At 35.2% G+C, this 18,303-nt stretch overlaps 1 protein-coding gene across 2 annotated transcripts; it reads left to right on the top strand.

The window, feature by feature from the left end:
- Positions 1-1,375: 1,375 nt before the first annotated feature.
- Positions 1,376-18,223, top strand: LOC127876257 (phosphorylated adapter RNA export protein-like). 2 transcript variants are annotated; one of them, XM_052421342.1, is made up of 6 exons: positions 1,376-1,514; positions 13,257-13,399; positions 14,214-14,788; positions 16,102-16,193; positions 16,551-16,690; positions 16,916-18,223. In XM_052421342.1, the coding sequence occupies exons 1-6, from the start codon at positions 1,482-1,484 to the stop codon at positions 17,469-17,471; spliced, it is 1,539 nt and encodes a 512-aa protein (XP_052277302.1). In that variant the 5' UTR covers positions 1,376-1,481; the 3' UTR covers positions 17,472-18,223. The 2 variants fall into 2 exon arrangements, with proteins under 2 accessions (XP_052277302.1, XP_052277303.1); XM_052421343.1 differs by lacking the exon at positions 1,376-1,514 and adding an exon at positions 6,147-6,165.
- Positions 18,224-18,303: the final 80 nt, after the last annotated feature.

The following is an 18,303-nucleotide window of genomic DNA, read 5'->3' as shown; positions in this document are numbered from 1 at the left end:
TAGATTTTGTCAGTTATTTGACAATCTAGTAAGTATTTGGCGAGGGCAGAGAAGACCGGGCCCCTAGCTGCTCCCTTGGGGTCTAGCACGTTGGTAAGGTTAAAAACTAGTCCATGGGAGTGCAATGCAGCTTCGAGGTGGTCCCTCTGCGCCTTATGGTTAGGACAGTGTAGCAGCATGTGGGGCGCAGTGAGAGGTTCCTGGCACCTAGGACATGCAGGGTCTATACCGAGGACATACTTTCCTGCGCCACCGGGTAATAGGGTGGTTCCCATCCTCAGGCGCGTGATGGCTCTGTCAAGCACAATGCTTGCTGAGTATCTGTCAGGCGGCCTGAGGGTTTTCGCAGGTCTAGTAAAAGTATGTCGACGGGAAGACAAATTGTCGGTCCGGAGATCCCACTCGCCCAAAACAAATTTCTTTGTCAAGGAGTAGATCTCAGAAGGTGCCAGGGGTTCCCCAACATCTACGGCCCCCCTCAAGAGGCCCTCTTTGGCCCCCCTGTCGGCCTGTTCATTCCCACTGATGTTGACATGTGCTGGACACCATACTAATGTGACCTTTAAAGATTTATCTAGGCACTGTTGATGAAGTTCCAAAATGCTAGCTAAAATATCAGGCCTAGATCTGCTATTTCTGTTTTTTATGGACTCAAGAGATGACATTGAGTCTGATAAAATAGCAGTTTTAGTAGGTTTATTGACCAATATCCAGCACAGAGAGAATTTAATTTCCAAAAGTTCTGCTGTAAAAATAGCGAGATTGTTGCTGAGCCTGTGCGTTTTACTAATGTTTTTTGAAGGAATTACAAAAGAGTTGGCTACCAAACCAGAGTTAGGGCATTTGGAGCCATCAGTGTAGATTTTTAGATGCTCAGCATACATATTATCTATAAGATGCACGACAAGCAATTTGTTTAACAAATCGCCGACGGTCCTGTTGTCATAAAGGTGTTATTAGTCAACATTTTATCAAACAAAACGCCGACAATTACATCACGTATCAGTTGTAGGCAAGACAAACACGTCGTTTGTAATTATACACGTGTGAAAAATAATGAACTTGTCTACTTTTGAAAAAAAAATCACAAAAAATCTAGAAAATATAATAACCTATATTTATATCAAAACATAAAAAAACGTTGACTTAGGTACGAGTTGACTAGCTTCGGTCGAAACAGAACACATTTTAAGACGATTGGGACAGTATACATGAACTAAAGATATTTCCAAACATATTTTAAAAATAATGCTTATAGTTTTACCAAAGACCTATAGATAACTGTATTCTATAGGTCTTTGGTTTTACCGACTAACGAGTTTCAGACACTTTTTCGGTTTGTGTAATTTCCCTTATTCCGTCTCTATCAATATGATCACTTGACCGGATTTGTTTGTGGGCTGATTTATGTCACTATAAGGCAACCGATTTGCAAAAAAACTCTGGGTAATATAAACAATTTAAAGCTTGCGTAAGTAAACATGTCAGAAGAAGGAGAAATTTCTAACGAAGAGGTATGCTGTACAGTAAACACGACTGGCAGATAACAAACTGTTAATGAAGCCACCTAGAGATCCTTATTTTTTTTAAGTCACACGTTTCCGCGATCGCCATGAATTCATCAATGTGCGTCTTTCATACTTTCTTGTCCCGAACTCGTTCGTAATGGTATTCTGTAACTTTCAGAAAACGGCGTCCAATAACAAGTGATAACATTGTTTTGTGCATTTATTGATGTTTTGTGTACATATTTTTATTCATACTATATTAGTTGCAATAATCCAACTCCCAACTATTGACCCTCCGGGTCTGGGCGTTGCAACTGGTTTCGCAATTTACCATAGCAAAATCCCCGCCGGGATTTCAGGCGGGGATTTATTGGTAAAATTAGCAACATAAACTATTTTCTGGCATGAATTAACACAAATAGATCGTCAATATATCTATAATGAGCAAATTAAGATAACTTACATGATGTGGTGTGCTCGCAGAAGAAAGATTTTAATCAAAGTTTCAAACACGTCAAGCGTAAATGTAAATGTCAACTTGTTTGCATATCGAACAGTTTTTATTAACCAAAAGAAAAATTAAAGGAACGCATGCGGTGTGTTTACAACATGTACTTATAAACGGTTTACCTATGCTTTTCTCCGAACATACAATTTATGTTTTTAAGAAAGGTTATTTTCAAATATTAAATATTTGTTTTAAATGGACAGAAATTTTATATATAATTTGTTCACATTTTAATTAATACTTATGTTAATTGTATATGAATAGCGCTCAGACAACAGACATTAGGAAGAAACAAAAGGAACGATGACCCTTAGATCTGCCGTAAGGGAATTATAACACAACAGCATCTACAGCAGCAACATTTATTAGCTCTAAAGCATACAATTGCTTTTAGCCATACACAAAATAGAAAATAACAAAAGTGTAGTGCATGGATTATAAGAATTATGAAAACTAGGAATTGATAGAAGTTACAAAAAGTAATCACTGATAAGTAATACAAGTTGTATGACTTTCAATTGATAATGACTTATTCATTAGAATAAGGTAAGACATAAATTAAAAATTCACTTCTTAGTAACATAAGACTTATCACTTTAATATTGATATTGAGTGTAATTCATTGACTTCTGAGATAGACATTATTATACATTATAACAATAAGTAAAACACTGGAGCTTGATTTAAGAACAATGATTTATATAAAACAACCCATTCAAAGTGTAACTTGTATTCATACATATATTCGAACACCATATATTCATATGTATAGAAACATATAATCAGGGATTTCGCCAGGCGATTTTAGCCCAGCGGACTAAAATGCGTGCGCTTGACATTTTCACCAGAGCTTGCAAGCTTTAATCCGAATGCTGTTTACATTCGGCCAACGTTCAATCAAAACATGCACGCTCTTATCAGCGCTCTTATCAGCGGTGTGTGCATAAGGGGCATAGGTAACACGTATGAACGATTTACAGGTCGTTAATGGGGATCGATTATGGTCGTAATATCATAATAATGGTCGATAATGATCTATTATTACCGGTACATGTGGAGGTAGAGCAATTAAAGATATGCTCAAATTGTTTGTTTGTTTTATTTTAATAAGTTTAAACCTATTTATTTTAGCTCGATTGCATCGAAAGCCGTATGCTTTTATAAACGCTCTAGAATCTGTTTCCTGGGACTAGAACCAGTACTTGGTGTCTTTTGGGGGAGATCGAAGGAACGCTCACAGTGAGGTTTTAACCCGTGGCTTCCCGATCGCTAGGCGGACAACATATCCACTACGCCACGGCGATCTTTTTAAATATTTTAATTGTTAACGACTATTGCAGAAAACAAACAAGTATAAAGAACTTGCTTCAAAAAGAAACCGTAACTGATGTGTGTTGCGGTTGTGCGTAATTTAAGTTATGAATACCATTAATTGGAATCAAACGTCTTATTTGATTGCTCCCGACCATTTATAATTTGTTCACACTATTTTCTTAACGGCGACTATAACTTCACAGTACCAACATTTAATATATTCAGATACAATATATACATATATATAGTTTCTTTCATATTTACGGAATTCGCTATATACCTAAAACACATTTTTCTTTAGTCTCTGTGCATGACAGAATACAATCTAATAAACGACAGGAAATTGGAAGCAAGATTTTCCATTGGTCACAGAATGTTTTTCAATCATTTTTTTGCTTTCTGTTTGCTTTGGTTGTTATTTAATTTTATAATATATGACTTGACTGAAATGAACTGAGGACAAATACATAAATATTATGAAATTGTGTGTTTTAGTAGCTCCAAAGTAGTGTGGATTTTGATTTATAACATTTAGAAAGTATATAAAGAAATCGACACCAACCGCCTGCCGCTGTGCCTGACCAAATTTCTGGGGAAATGCCAGTACATATATATTCTTCGCTTGTTATTCTTGTCTGTGTATCATTACATTCTCATCAGTGACAATTATCAAATGAAAAATCTCTCCAAAACACCTATCACACCAACACATCCGCATTTTGCACAGCACCTCGAACAACAGTGACAAAGATCACACTCACATACAGAACAATTCTTTAAAACGCAACCTTCCCTAACGCATAACTCACTTTCACCCATCTCTTTAGTTAACAAAGTCTTTAATACTGACAGCCTCAAGCACTCAACACTCTTAAACGTCTCTCTCAGTCCACTGTCTCCCACTAACGAACGACCGTAGGGATAGACAACTGCAAGGGACGGTTTCCCATCCCGGCCTGCCCTCCCCACCTCCTGCCAGTATGACAAAGGATTTCTTGGTGCACCCCAGTGGACGACTAGACGAACATCTGCAATGTCAATCTGTAAATGACCAGATGTTAGATTTGTATTTTCAACACGGAACATAATGCCCACGTTATCGACACATAATAAGTTCACCAATGCATACATACGCATTGCCCTGTACGCCATGAATTAATTGCTCTGTACTCAATCAATTTATCAATAACTTTATAATTAATTCGATAAATGAAGAGACTTCGATTATCAACAAGGTTCATGTATTCAATGTACCACATCTCCATGCCGTAATATCTAGATTAAACAAACACGTTTCGTCAATCTATTTACAGAAAGCTCGAGTAGTTGGTCACATTATTAATTGTCCAGTAACTTACCCCCAATCCAAAGGCCACAGTCGCCACCACGATCTTCACACTTCCATCCCCGGAAAACTCGTTCAGGATTCGATTCTTTGATAAGTCGGTGGTCGAAGCATGGAACATCTATTTCAATGTGTATTTCAATACATGCATATACCAAAACACTCATATGGTAAACAAATTAACACATGCATTACCGCCTTTCAACTTTATGTACGTCTTCAATGCGGACTCGAAATATAAAATGATTTAATTAAACAATAGTAAATTATGCTCGATTGGTTATTGTCGGCTTAGATACTACTTCAAGTACCCGGTGTAATTAAAAAATATACTGCAAAGTATGTGGGGTACAGAAAATATATACCGGTTTTAAAAAGTATTCCGGAGTATGACCGGGTGCGTATTTTCCTATCCGGGGTACATTGTAGAATACTTCTGAGTACTCGGGGTACTTTTAAGTAGTACCTGAGCCGACAATGACCAATTGAGCGTAAATTATGTGTGGTGTCCCTCGATCGTGGTTAGGCTTTCGCTTTCAATAAGCACGATCACACACAGGGAAATATATGTAAATTTATCAGCTGTATGTGTGTATATGGTACCCCAGGTACTTTAAAGTTTACTACACTGTTCCCGGTGTACGGAAAATATACTTAAAGAACCCCGTCATATTGCCGGGTGCCTTTAAACGTATTATTCGTACCCGGGGAACATTTAGTTTACCTAAGGGTACACGGGGTACTTTAAAGTAGTTCCTGAGCCGACAGTGACCAATTGATTATGTGTGGTGTCCCTCGATTGTGCTTAGGTTTTCGCTTTCTGTAAATCTTTTAGCTGTATGTGTTTATATTTCATTATAACAATGAATATTTATTTCTTTGTTCTTTCTTGTTTTGTTTGTTTAGTTTCTTTTATGGTGTTTCTTTTTTCCATTTCTTTATACTTTGTGTGTGTGTGTGTGTGTGTGTGTGTGTGTGTGTATGTCTGCAATATTTTCTATGTATACATGTATATTAAATAATCTAGCCTAATAGCCGAAAACAAATGTGGAATATGTTCAATAAATATTTTAATTGGTGCAGAAAGTGTTTCATAGCATTTCAACCCTCATTCACTTAGTAAAATAGTAAAAGTTACACCAACACCACATAGTATCTTTATTTTAATAACAACTTGTTTACAATGCAAACATACGCCCGATATTATTCAACTTACTAACGGAACATGCCACTTATCCGATCGCAGCGAAATTACAGTCATAAGAATGTGTCCTAATTCAAACTACAATGTTATACACAATACAATTTCAACTGCTACCATAAGACCAGATCGTCAGATACCACTGTGAAAACAATTTGTGCAGTGTAACCCTTTCTTTCCCTTTGCTCTAATCGACAATAACAACTTCCGACATAAACGATTTGATATCAATTTTATGTTTTGAGCATTTCTCAACAAAGTAGACGCATATTGATATCGATTGTAACAGGTATTGTGTTTGTAACAATCTATTAGGTTGATTTAACTCGATTTTATGGACATATGTGAGAAAAAAAAATTTACATTGAATTTGGTTTTAACAAGAAGAACTATGAGCTGTACGTATGTACTCATAAAAGCTCAGAGCATTCAAGAAGAACTACATACTATATATAATCATAGCAATTATTTATTTTGACAGGCGCGAATTTATAGTTATGGACCAACCCCATTAGGAAAGTCAACCAGAAATTCCCGAAAAGTTGACAGATAACAAAGACCAGTCCAAAACAGCTTTCAAATGCAGTTATTGGCCCAAATCAACCACTTGATCGAAAAGATTGACATTTGTCACATTTAACTGATATATTCTTTCACAAAATTCTATCTAAAATAAGATAAGATAGTATCTTAAACATTTAAAATTTATCTATTCTGCTCTTACATATCGAGAAAAACAGTGATGTGACAGACTTTCTTGAAATGCAAATCTCCCGAGATTTCACGGTCATATGACGTTATTTCTATTTTTAGTAACATACCATGTGCTCAAGTGTTTTCAAATTCAGAATGACATTTCCCGGTAATTCAGTTTATTCTGGCTTGTTTTGTAAACAAATTATAGTGAAAATACAAACTCAAGGTAAATATTATTTAAAACTACCTGATTCACACTGAAATCAGTCTTATAATCCACCAGAAGAAAGTTGTTAATCACAAATAATAAATTTCAGAAAACGAAAGTAATGTTTACAATTTCAGCAAAAAATGTCAAGGTCGATCCGAAAGTATCCAAATGAAAACTCGTCACGTGACAAAGCGACAATGGCGTCAAAATTGTGAATTTCAGACTGATGAGAGTTATTTTCATCTATTGTAAGATGCATTTAAACATTTGAACCTTAAAATATTTCCCGATGCAGTAATTTATATTCATTTACCAATATACATAGAAATGTATCCAAGAAAATGAGCTTTCTTTGATTTATAGCGTGACATAAATATGTTACTACTCTGGTTGACTTTCCATACAGGGTTGGCTTCAGCGTACAGGTATGTCAATACTATATAAACTGTACACTGAAGTTTCTTTAGCTATCTTAAAACGAGTTACATGTTCCAAGCTTAAAGATCTAGCATTTTATAATATTTTTGTTTACTAGCCACAGGAATTTATAGCTGGTTCGGTGTCTGTGGTATAGTGGATGGGGTGTCTGCTAACTGGCTTAGTCACTGGGAGGTCTCTGTATTGATCCCTTAAGTGGGAGCATTCTTTAGATAACCCTAAAGACATACTATGGCGTACCATTTGGGTTGAAAGTCAAGAAGACCTACAAGGTAAAAAGAGAAATGTATGTCGAAGTACAATAATTCTACGTCAACATAAATATAAAATACACTTCGAAGTATAGATTTGTACGTCAAAGTACAATGTGTACTTAGACATACATGTTTGTACTTCGACATACACATTTTCTGAACAGCCAATCAAAACACTAGTCTCTTGAGCCGCTTTTCCTTCAGATTTATTCATAATAAGTGTGTAAAATCTCTTTTTTAATTGAGGACAAAATGAATAAAAATATCAGAATGGAAAAAAAAAACAACACATAGAAGTTTCAAGTATTTAATGCATTGAAATAGATTATATACAAATTTGAAGAAGATTCAATTGTTACCTTTTTAAAATTAAAATTATTCATCATATTGTGAGTATTTATTGATCATGCAGGGCGGAGTATCACGACCATCCATCGCATTACTGTGTAGGAAATTCCCAACGGTAACCAAACAGTTAACAAACATTAACGGGATAAATAATGTATAATAACCTCCCCGTTGGTCGTATTTTGTGATAACCATAACTTGCATAAGTCAGAGGTTAATTCCGCCATGCCAGATCAATAAATACGCACAATATCTATGAGTTAGCGGTCAATAGTAGCATAATTGGGTATGAATTATAATAATAATGTTTAATAAATACGCACAATATCTATGAGTAAGCGGTCCATAGTCGCATAATTTGGTATAAATAATAATAATACTTATGTTCAATGTCAAATATCTCTAAAAGCAACAGTTGTAAGGTGTCTTCTGATTGGCTAACACTCAGGGGTCGGTGAAAATTGTACGTCGAAGTACATTTCTCGTTCTACCTAGTTAGTGTTTTTCCCAGGCCATTTTAGCGTGGCGAAAAGCCACGCCGCCCTCACGGATAGCCACTCTGCCCTTTTCAAAGGCAAATTTAGCCACGCGCCCTTATCGATAACATCTTTATTGCCTTATGACTTAACTTGGTCCGCAAAATCAGCGTCCTTGATTGTCTGTGACGCTCCGACTGTGCTTAATTTACTCAAGAGACGTCAACGTCTAATCAACTATATTAATTGAGCAGATTTAATCTATTACTGTAACAGTGCTCGATTTATAGGTAGGTCTTACTGACTGCTCCAAAGCTGTGAATTAGTCATGCGTGAATAACCCCGTGTCAGTATCAATCGATAATTCCGGAGGCTATGTTATCAAGCGCACCTTTCGGTCTGCAATGTGTACTCCTCCATGATAAAATCATTACTTTTGATGAAAAACTCGATGTTATTCTCGTGGCAATTGTGCATTGCATGCATTATTCAGTTATATCAAAACATATATTTTTACGCATAATTACATTTAAATCACAAACAAATTATTCTTTCGTTTTCGTCTTTAAGATAATTAGATCTAATTATTGAAATAATTACTGAGACGTATACTAATTTAACAAAATGCTAATCGCGTATACGATTTAACATTGCTATGCGCACCTGTCGCTTACATCATTTGACATTTTATCAACATGGCGGACTATACAGAATTAAATTGTGACTCGTCAAAAATGGCAAATAACGTCGTAAACGATCGAATTAACGATGGAGATTATACATTAAGAAGGAATTAATGAAATGTCTGTGATAATCAGAGCTACAGATAAGCTTTTTGGGGTAATTGGGTAATACCCTTCAAAATAAGAATGAATTGGGTAATGGAAAGCGTGATTGGGTATCCAAAAGTATGATGCCCGCTCATATAAAAAATAATTGGGTATTTGTACCAAAACAAACAAGTGAATTGGGTATTTGCAATAAAACGTGAATTTAGCTTCTAAAAACCGTACCTACATAAAGTCACTGTTATGTATTCAATCGCAGTATAGGTTGTTCCATCTTTCTGCTATCAGATTCAACAATCTGAAGACAAGGGAATTTCTCAACCCACTCATCGAATGTGTTTCTACTTGTTTTTGTTCCAATAATATGGGCCAGTACTTTTGTTTTAGAAATCCAACACACCCCATCATAGGGGTTTGGAACGGTATTGTGGTAGTATAATATAGTGTATTTTGACCGAAAATGCCCCAAACAAAATTCATTATAGTCATCAACTATGCCCTTTGCAATTGTTTTATATTTAGATTGATTTACCACGACAAAGGAATCTAAATGTTTTTGTATTTTTTTGCGCAACTTTTCGTCTTCCTTGAGACGCCATTTTGTTTGACTCGCACTTGTTATCATCTAAACAATTGGTAAATACGTTACCAGATAAAAACAAGCGCTTGTTGATTAAGACTCGATTCAAAACGGCCAAAACAAAACGGGATTTTTCATTACGCGTAGAAGGCGGCTCGAATTGGGTATCGGCGATTTGTTTTGCGTACCGGTACGCACAGATTTTGAAAAAATTGCGTATCCACCTATTTTTTATTGTGTATTTACGCAAATACGCAGCTTATCTGTAGCTCTGGTGATAATCAACGATGCATAAAAATGTTTTAGATAGCAACAACATTATTTATTTATTTGTAATCTACTCGGTGGATGTATGTCACGGAAACGAGTGTTTACATATTGTTAGCGATCAATTAACTCGCAATGTTATTTTAAACATCTGTCAAGATTATTGTTAGAAAATGGGATAAGACAAACATGGTTTCATTTATATGTTAGTGGATCTGTGTATAATCAGATTCATATGCATATATTGCTTTATTATGTTTGGCGTGCTGTACAGTTTATTGAAACAGCATGGAACTTAAATGTACATTGCAAGGTAAATATATTAATATAAGTCATAGTAAATTAAATACATCTATTACCATTAAATGTGCTTGGTTTATATGTTATTTTTTCCACAACTGCTTCTGATGTGATTACATGTTTCCCCGTAATTCAGGTATTCAGGGAACGTTTTTGCCCTTTTTTGCCTAAACTGCGCGCTAAAATGCCCTTTTTGAAAGTAATGCGCCATGCCCCTTTGCCCTTTTGGGAAAAAACACTACTAGTAGGTCTTGTAGACTTTCGACGTCATGGTACGTCATATAGACACTAAGTACTGGTCCTACCCAGGAAACAGTTTGTTTCATTAAATGTCTCAATTCAACTTGACAGCTTGCTAAAGCAGTTGCATTTAGCATACAGTACACTGATTTAACATAAACAAAATCATGTGATGTGTCAAATCAATTTTGATTGACAAATTTGACAGGAATTTTTTTTAATCAAATAAGTTTTAGACTGCCAAATTACACACGCTACGTATTGAAAGCCGTACCTGGAGCTTTCGTCTGTATACCACTGACTTCATCAGAAGAATGATTTCTACTGTCGGGGAAACGTTACCAATGCTAATTGTCCTCTTATTTATTATCAATGTATAATTATGTGTAACAGCATAACAACATACTTGTTTCGCAATTAAAATATTTAATAAATACAGGTATCTTGCAGGTTTCTAATTTTCTTTCGCAAACTATTGTTGAATAGTTTAAATTTTGTCGCCACTAAAAAACTAGCCATTTAGTAGCAATTCTAAAATCACAGTCTAAACTGCATACACTTAGCTCTATAGTTACAATTTGAATGCAAATATTAGAATGCATCATGTTATATCATCCATATTTTTTTATTTAAACATTCAAATAACACATAACACAGTACATATATAAAAAGGTATGTGGTATTGTGTGGAGATACAAAACACTTCACATCATTTAAAATAATAGTTACAAAATAAGTAATACTAAAACACTGTCATCAACCTACAGTACAAGAATAGTTACGTTTATGAAATTACAAAGTGGTGTTACTGTATTACCTTTTACAAAATTAAAATGCTGGTTTTGTACTAGCCATAAAACATTTATCATGGATTAACAAGTAACAACCAATTTATTATTTACACAATAGAACGGAAATCATATTAATTGCATTATGCATTTACTAAACAAGCTATTTGCTACTGTTTAGAATTACACTATCTTACTAAAAATGATCACAACAGGCACTTAGTGCTTTTACATACTTGTGGTAAGTTTTGTTAACTAGTTTGACATTTATTGGCAGACACTTGTTGATATACAGACAAAATTTGCATGGGAACTTTCATATTTTTTCAGCATAATTGCCTTCAAATTGTTAATTTAACAACCCTTTGACATTGTTTGCACATCTGATCTTATTATACCATAGCTGATTTTTGTTTATTGATAGACATATATAGACTTTTCAAAGTTCTATAAAAGTTCACACATGTTCCATCCAAGTAAACCAACAGAATCAATAAAGATCACCACAGATAATAACTGTGTGTATAGCTTGGAAATTTTGATAGTTCAGGAATCCCTTCTTTGTTGATTTCTATAACAGTAAACCAAAACTGTCAGTTTTGCTGGATAGAATGGCTTGTATGATGCCCAGCTCTTGCCTTGGCAGAACAGCTTCTAAAAACGGAAAACCAACAAATATCTTAAAATTTTATCAATAATTAATGCAGACAATTTATAAATGTTTAGTTTTTTGTTGATTTCGAATCTGGAAGATTTTTTACATAAGATGTTGGTATGAAAATCCAACGGTATCGGATTTTGTGGTTTTATGCCTTAACTAATTATAGTGATATGTAACCTTTCGGGATATTGGTAAAGTGCGAGCAGATGAGGTGTAAATACGTTAAAAATTAAAGCTAAAAGACTAAAAAGTTAGATCGGAATATCTTTAAATTTTGTGAATAAATGTGTTTCTGATGGATAACAACGACAACTTACCAGAATATTGCTCATGATCACACCTAAAACTTCTTTCTGTGAGTGTATGGAAAATGCGTCACAAATTCTGAAAAATAAACAGTAGGGTGTCGTTAATGAAATACCGCGAGAATACTGGAAGAATAGAGATGCCAACTATAATGTTTTAAACAAATAATTTTTTAACAAGCGTTTGTGATTTGTCAGGATAATATTAACAATAAGATATCGAAAAGATCAAAGCAAATAAATTCGACAGAAATCTGAGATTCGGCAATATATTAAAGACGGGTTATGTTCACCTAAATTGTGTTTGGTAAAGACTGTCACTATATGTAGTGAACCAGTCTTTGTCTTATACCCACTGAAGATGAGTATTCAGGGGAGATAATTGAGTAATGACTTAAATCTGGAATGGTTGCCAAGAAAAACAAATAATGCGAGAATAATTAGTGCAATTCGCTACACAATTATGATGTCATTGATATAATTTTTTCTGAGGTATGTATTTACATGTGATTTAGCATATGTCAAAGTGTTTTTGATTTGTTCAAGGTCATAAATAGCATCGCGAAAATATATGTCGCATGGCAATTTTTTTGAGACGCATCCCTATATGGTATCTTTATGTAATTTTATGGTCTAAATTTCCATATGTATGAACGGTCAACTTCCGCTTCGCGGGCTTTTGCCCGTATAAAATCAGGGCAGTGGCCCTCAAGATTTAGGAAAGTTATGTCCTTTTGACTGAATGACTCATTTAGTTGGTGCTGTTGTTGTTTTTTTGCTTACAAATAATAAATATTGATATTTTTAGTACATTGAATCGCAAAGTCTACACTTGTAGAGTCGGATAGGGAGATGAACTGAATGCTTTCTTAATTTTACTATTATTAATTTTAAAGCGTTCAAATTGGTGTTTTAAGCAGTCTTTTGTTAACATAATATACTTTATTTCAGAATGAGGTCAAATTTTGTCTGATATGTGACCCAAACTAAATACTGGGTTTAAAGCTTGTAATTTGTTTGCTGTGCAGGATTCTGTCGGAGCATCAGCAGTTAGTTTTCAAGAGACCCGATACAGGCCACGCCCTCTGACTGCCAATAGCAGTGATGATGATAACAGTGATAATGATCAGGATGAAGGATCCCCATCGTGGAGACAGCTGCAGAAAACAAGGTTTGGCAGATAATAAATAGCGTTGCGTTCTGGGAAAACTGGGCATAATGCATGTGCGTAAAGTGTAGTCCCAGATAAGCCTGTGCTTATCAGGGACGACACTTAACGCCAAAACTGGAATTTCTGTAAGGAGGGACCACCTTGAAACTTAAAATACCATAAAAGTGGAAAGTGTTGTCCCTGATTAGCCTGTACAGACTCCGCACAGACTAATCTGGGATGACTCTTTATGCACATGCATTAAGCCCTGTTATCTCAGAATGCGGCTCATATATTGAGTTGCATTCTGGGAAATTATGGCTTCACGTAAATGCGTCTTCTCAGATTAGCCTGTGCAGTCCACACATGCTAATCTGTGACAACCCTTTCCCTTTTTATTGTAATTTTCTTTCTAAGGAATTTTGTTTGTAGCGAAAATCCAATTTATGGTAGTTGTTTTGCCCAATTTAAAATTGGTACATAAAAATGATACCACTAAGGGTCAAATTACATACTTGAGACTCTGCAAGATTTTTTAAAATTAATGTAGTACAAGTGTCTAAAAGAAAAAAAAGAAAATTAAATAAATCGTACAAACACGTCACTGTTTATTTAAATGTTTCTGGTACTAAACATGTTTCGGCCGTAGCCTTCATCAGTAGTACATTGATAAAAGAAAAAAAGAAATCCAGAAAGGTTGCTGATATTTCTGTTTTGAATTTATCACAGCTAAACACAAATAAATTAATCAGTAAAACAAAGTGTTTTACTACAACATATTGCTTATGCATTGTTTGTGCATGATTATTGGAAGTTGTTTATGCTATTCTTCCAGAAAACCAACCATTTCAGCCATGGAGATGAACACAGCGGACAGTGAGGGACTATCATCATCTGCAAGTGCTGGGCAGAGAAAAAGAAAGAACAACATCTGGGGGTCTGTGCTTCAAGAGCAGGACCTTACGCAGACATTGATGAAGAGTGGGGCTGTGCATAAATCTGAAGAAGTTGATTATTCCGCGAGGGATGTGGAGAGCTATGACTTTACAAAGAAGTATGAAGATAACAGGCCAGATTTAGATGATGACGATATAGAAGCAGCTAAAGCAAGCACGGATGCGTTGAAGAGCTTTCCTTATGTTCCTCATGTAACGTCAGGGAGAGCTATCATAGACTATGAGGATACTGTGCTTCAGACAGCCTCTGGTGATCGCAGGGGGAAGAAACGCAAGGCTGACAGTCAGTCGGACCGGTTTGAGAGAAAGACGGGTGGGGTGCATGACCGGTTGGGCGTTAAGAAGGTCACTACTATGAAACTTGGAGAAATCAACTTGTCTGAAGATATGGAAGGCAAAGAACTTGCTCAGAAAATTGCTGATTTTATTCATGAACCAAAGGTCGAGCTAATTGGTAAGATGATGTGGTTGGTTTACTTTGAAACACTTCTTGTCCAGTAGCAAACCATCTTATAAATATGCTTGCTATTTTAGCTAGCACCTGTTTACTTGAGATTTAGAATGCTGTAAATTTCAATTTCAAATTATACCAAATGACAATGAATGTAGTAGACACTGAACTTACTGCTAAAATAGGTAAACAAAATTAATGGTATATTGTCACATGTTAGCATGTATTATGATAAAAAAAGAATAGAGAAAATTGAATTGTAGGTGAGTGTTAACTGAACCCTTTACCACTAAGATACGTATTTTGACGCATTTGTAGTCGCATAGAAAGTTGTATTTAGTTAAAGACCTTTTTTACTAGATTCAAGTTTTAAAGGCTTCATTTCCAACCCTTAGTTGCTGATGAGCAGCTAACAGCATAAAACCTGGGCAGACTGGGAGTTACTTGCAGGCTTTTCTGGTTTTATGCTGGTTTCAAAAGCCATTTTCACTTTGTTTCTTATGAGGGAAAGGCTTAAATAAAGTTGGCCATGCTTCTTAGCATTTAACATTTGACTGTTTGCAGGCCATACTCTCATCTTTAATTTTGCCTCAGATGATAAATCACATCATTCTTTATCAAATGGTCTCCTACTAATTATTTTTATGCCCCCGGATCGAAAGATCGGGGGTATATTGTTTTTGGCCTGTCTGTCTGTCATTCATTCATTCATTGTCTGTATGTGTCCCAAAACTTTAACCTTGGTTAAAGTTTGATAACTTTTGCAATATTGAAGATAGCAACTTTATATTTGGCATGCACATGTATCTCACGGAGCTGCACATTTTGTTTGGTGAAAAGTCACGGTAAAGGTCATCCTTCAAGGTCAAAGGTCAAATATCATTGTATTTTTCTTTCCTAAAACTTTAACCTTCGTTAAAGTTTGGTCATAACTTTTTGAATATTGAAAACTTGATATTTTAAGCATGCATGTGTATCTCATGGAGCTGCACATTTTGAGTGGTGAAAGGTCAAGGTAATCCTTCAAGGTCAAAGGTCAAATTTATGGCTTTAAAGCGGCGCAATAGGGGGCATTGTGTTTCTGACAAACACATCTCGTGTTCTTGTTATGTTATGGCTATTTCTAACAAAGTACATTCAAATGACAGGGTTTACTCTGGCTGAAAAAACTTATTATATATATATATATATATATATATATATACATATATATACATATATGTGGTTAAGGGTTAAGACATATAAATGGATGAAGCCCTATAACAGCTATATTAGTATAGAAGGGATAAAAGCCCTGATGATGTCGCGCATTTCAGAGCGTGTTGTGGAGCATATGGGGAAGTCAGCTGCCCTGAGAATACTACAGCAGACCAAAGACACGGAGGAAAGTGGCGGCATGTACACTAATGTGAGTATACTTCTCAGTATTGGATGTTTTTCAAAATATATCGCATAATAAAACAATGCATTTCACTCTCTGCAAGCAGATATTACTATATACTAATGGCATAATGTCTGTTGTCTTCTGGTATCATCTCTTTGGTGTTCTTGCATAACCTTTATGGACTTCTGGTTTAATCTCTGTTGTCTTCTGGTTCTATCTATATTGTCTTCTGGTATATTCTCTGATGTCTTCTGGCTTAATCTTTGGTGTCTTCTGGCTTTACCTATTTGGAGCTCTTGCAGCATCTTAGTAGTCTTTTTGTTTAATATCATAATTTTGCACATGTCTCCACTTTAAATTCCTTTGGTGGTGAATTTTAAGGATGGCAGTCGTAGACGAACTCCAGGTGGGGTGTATCTTCAGTTAATCAAACAGCAGCCGGAGTTCACTGAGGTTCGCAAGCTTATCTTTGTAGAGGACTGGCAGGACAAAGTCAACAAAAAGAAACAGCAACGTAAAATGTGAGTTGAATTTTAGGCAGTCACTGCCTTCTAACTATTATATGATGTTAACTTGTTCTTGTGTAAAAAAATAAATCCTTTATAGTAAATACATTGTTGTGATTTATTAGAAAGTTTTCTTCAAATTGTGTTCTTATTATTCTGAATGTTGTATTAAATGTATTGAATTTGAAACTGTAGAAAAATTAAAACAGCTTAAAGTGAAGCATTTAACTTTCCTTTCAGGAAAAAGGCTAAAGAAAGAGAACAGAAAATGAAAATAGAAAATATTCAAGGTCAGAATATTGCTGAGCCAAGGTCAAGATCTGTATCAAATCACAGGTCAAGGTCAGGTTCAAATGAAAGGTCAATTTCAAATTCAAGATCACACTCTGGGTCAAAATCTAGGTCAAGGTCAAGAGAATTTAAGGGTATTAAAGACGAGGAAGGAATGATAGAAGCACAAAATGAAAATAAACAACGAGGAAGCAGACGAAATCGATCCAGAAACAGAAGGCATAGAAAAAAGCACTACAATGACTTTGATAAGTTGGATGAATCTAATAGTGACAGTGAAGGTGATGGTAATTCAAATGCTCAAGGTAACACATTTAACTTTGAAGATGAGCTAGAAGCAGCGCGGAAGAGAATTCTGGAACAGAAGAACAAGGCGAAGCAAGATGAGATAGATATGGAGAAAACTGTTGCAGATCAAGCGGATGGGGACAACAACATTGCTGGAATAGGGGACCTGGATGAAGAAGAGGCTAACATTGTAGACATTCCCTTAGAAATGGAATGAGTCCATATATATGAGCCTTGTTCATGAAACATGGGGCTTAATGTATGTAAGTGTCATCCCAGATTAGGCTGTGTACTCAGCACATGCTAATCTGGAACAATACTTTTTGCCAACATTTGATTTTCATTAAGAAGAAATTTCCTTTAAACAAGACATACAATAAAGGCAGAAAGTGTCAAAAAAAGTGTCGTTCCTGATAAGCATGTGCAGGCTGTACAAGTAAAACTGGAACTAAACTATGCATTATGCATTAAGCCCAGTTTAACCAGAACAAGTCTCATTTTACCGGGAACTGCCAACTGCAATAGAGTTTGCATGCATTTTTAAATTGCCAGAATTCTAATGATAATGAATTATCTACAAATATTTAGGGATTTTCTGTTGAAACATAGTATGACAAATTGATTTTTTTAGCTTATATGGCATGAAAAGCTTGTTCAAATGTATTAGAAAAAGTCAATCGTTGTTGTGCAATGTAAATTATTAAACAGGTTCATTTCTCTGTTTTCTTAACAAACCTGTAACCCCCAACACAAAATATACTCAATTGTTGTTAACAGTACATGTCATGTCACTTTAATAAGTGTTTATTGCCAACATTTAAACAGCAATAGTGTTTGAAATTGAATTGTCTTGTAACATTATTGTACACTTAATTGTTGTTCCTTCTTGTTTATGTTCAATTGGTTTTGTGAACCATTATTAAATATCTGTTTAATGACTGTTGTTATAAATAATTGGAGAAATTTGTATGCAGTTGTTTGTCCTTCATTTGCTTACAAACACTCTGAACCTTAGAAGCTAACAACATTTTTAGGTTATGAATATGTGG

The sequence above is a fragment of the Dreissena polymorpha genome, chromosome 4, assembly GCF_020536995.1.
Source record: "Dreissena polymorpha isolate Duluth1 chromosome 4, UMN_Dpol_1.0, whole genome shotgun sequence".
NCBI classification, from domain to species: domain Eukaryota; kingdom Metazoa; phylum Mollusca; class Bivalvia; order Myida; family Dreissenidae; genus Dreissena; species Dreissena polymorpha.
The sequence above is the reverse complement of the archived record's forward strand: the minus strand, read 5'-3'. Positions and strand labels throughout refer to the sequence as shown.

Excerpts from the sequence above, each read along its gene's own strand:
- LOC127876257 (XM_052421342.1), top strand. The coding sequence starts at position 1,482 with ATGTCAGAAGAAGGAGAAATTTCTAACGAAGAG. Across the intron at positions 1,515-13,256 it reads GAGAAATTTCTAACGAAGAG|GATTCTGTCGGAGCATCAGC; the intron begins GTATGCTGTACA and ends TTTGCTGTGCAG. Across the intron at positions 16,194-16,550 it reads GTGGCGGCATGTACACTAAT|GATGGCAGTCGTAGACGAAC; the intron begins GTGAGTATACTT and ends GTGAATTTTAAG.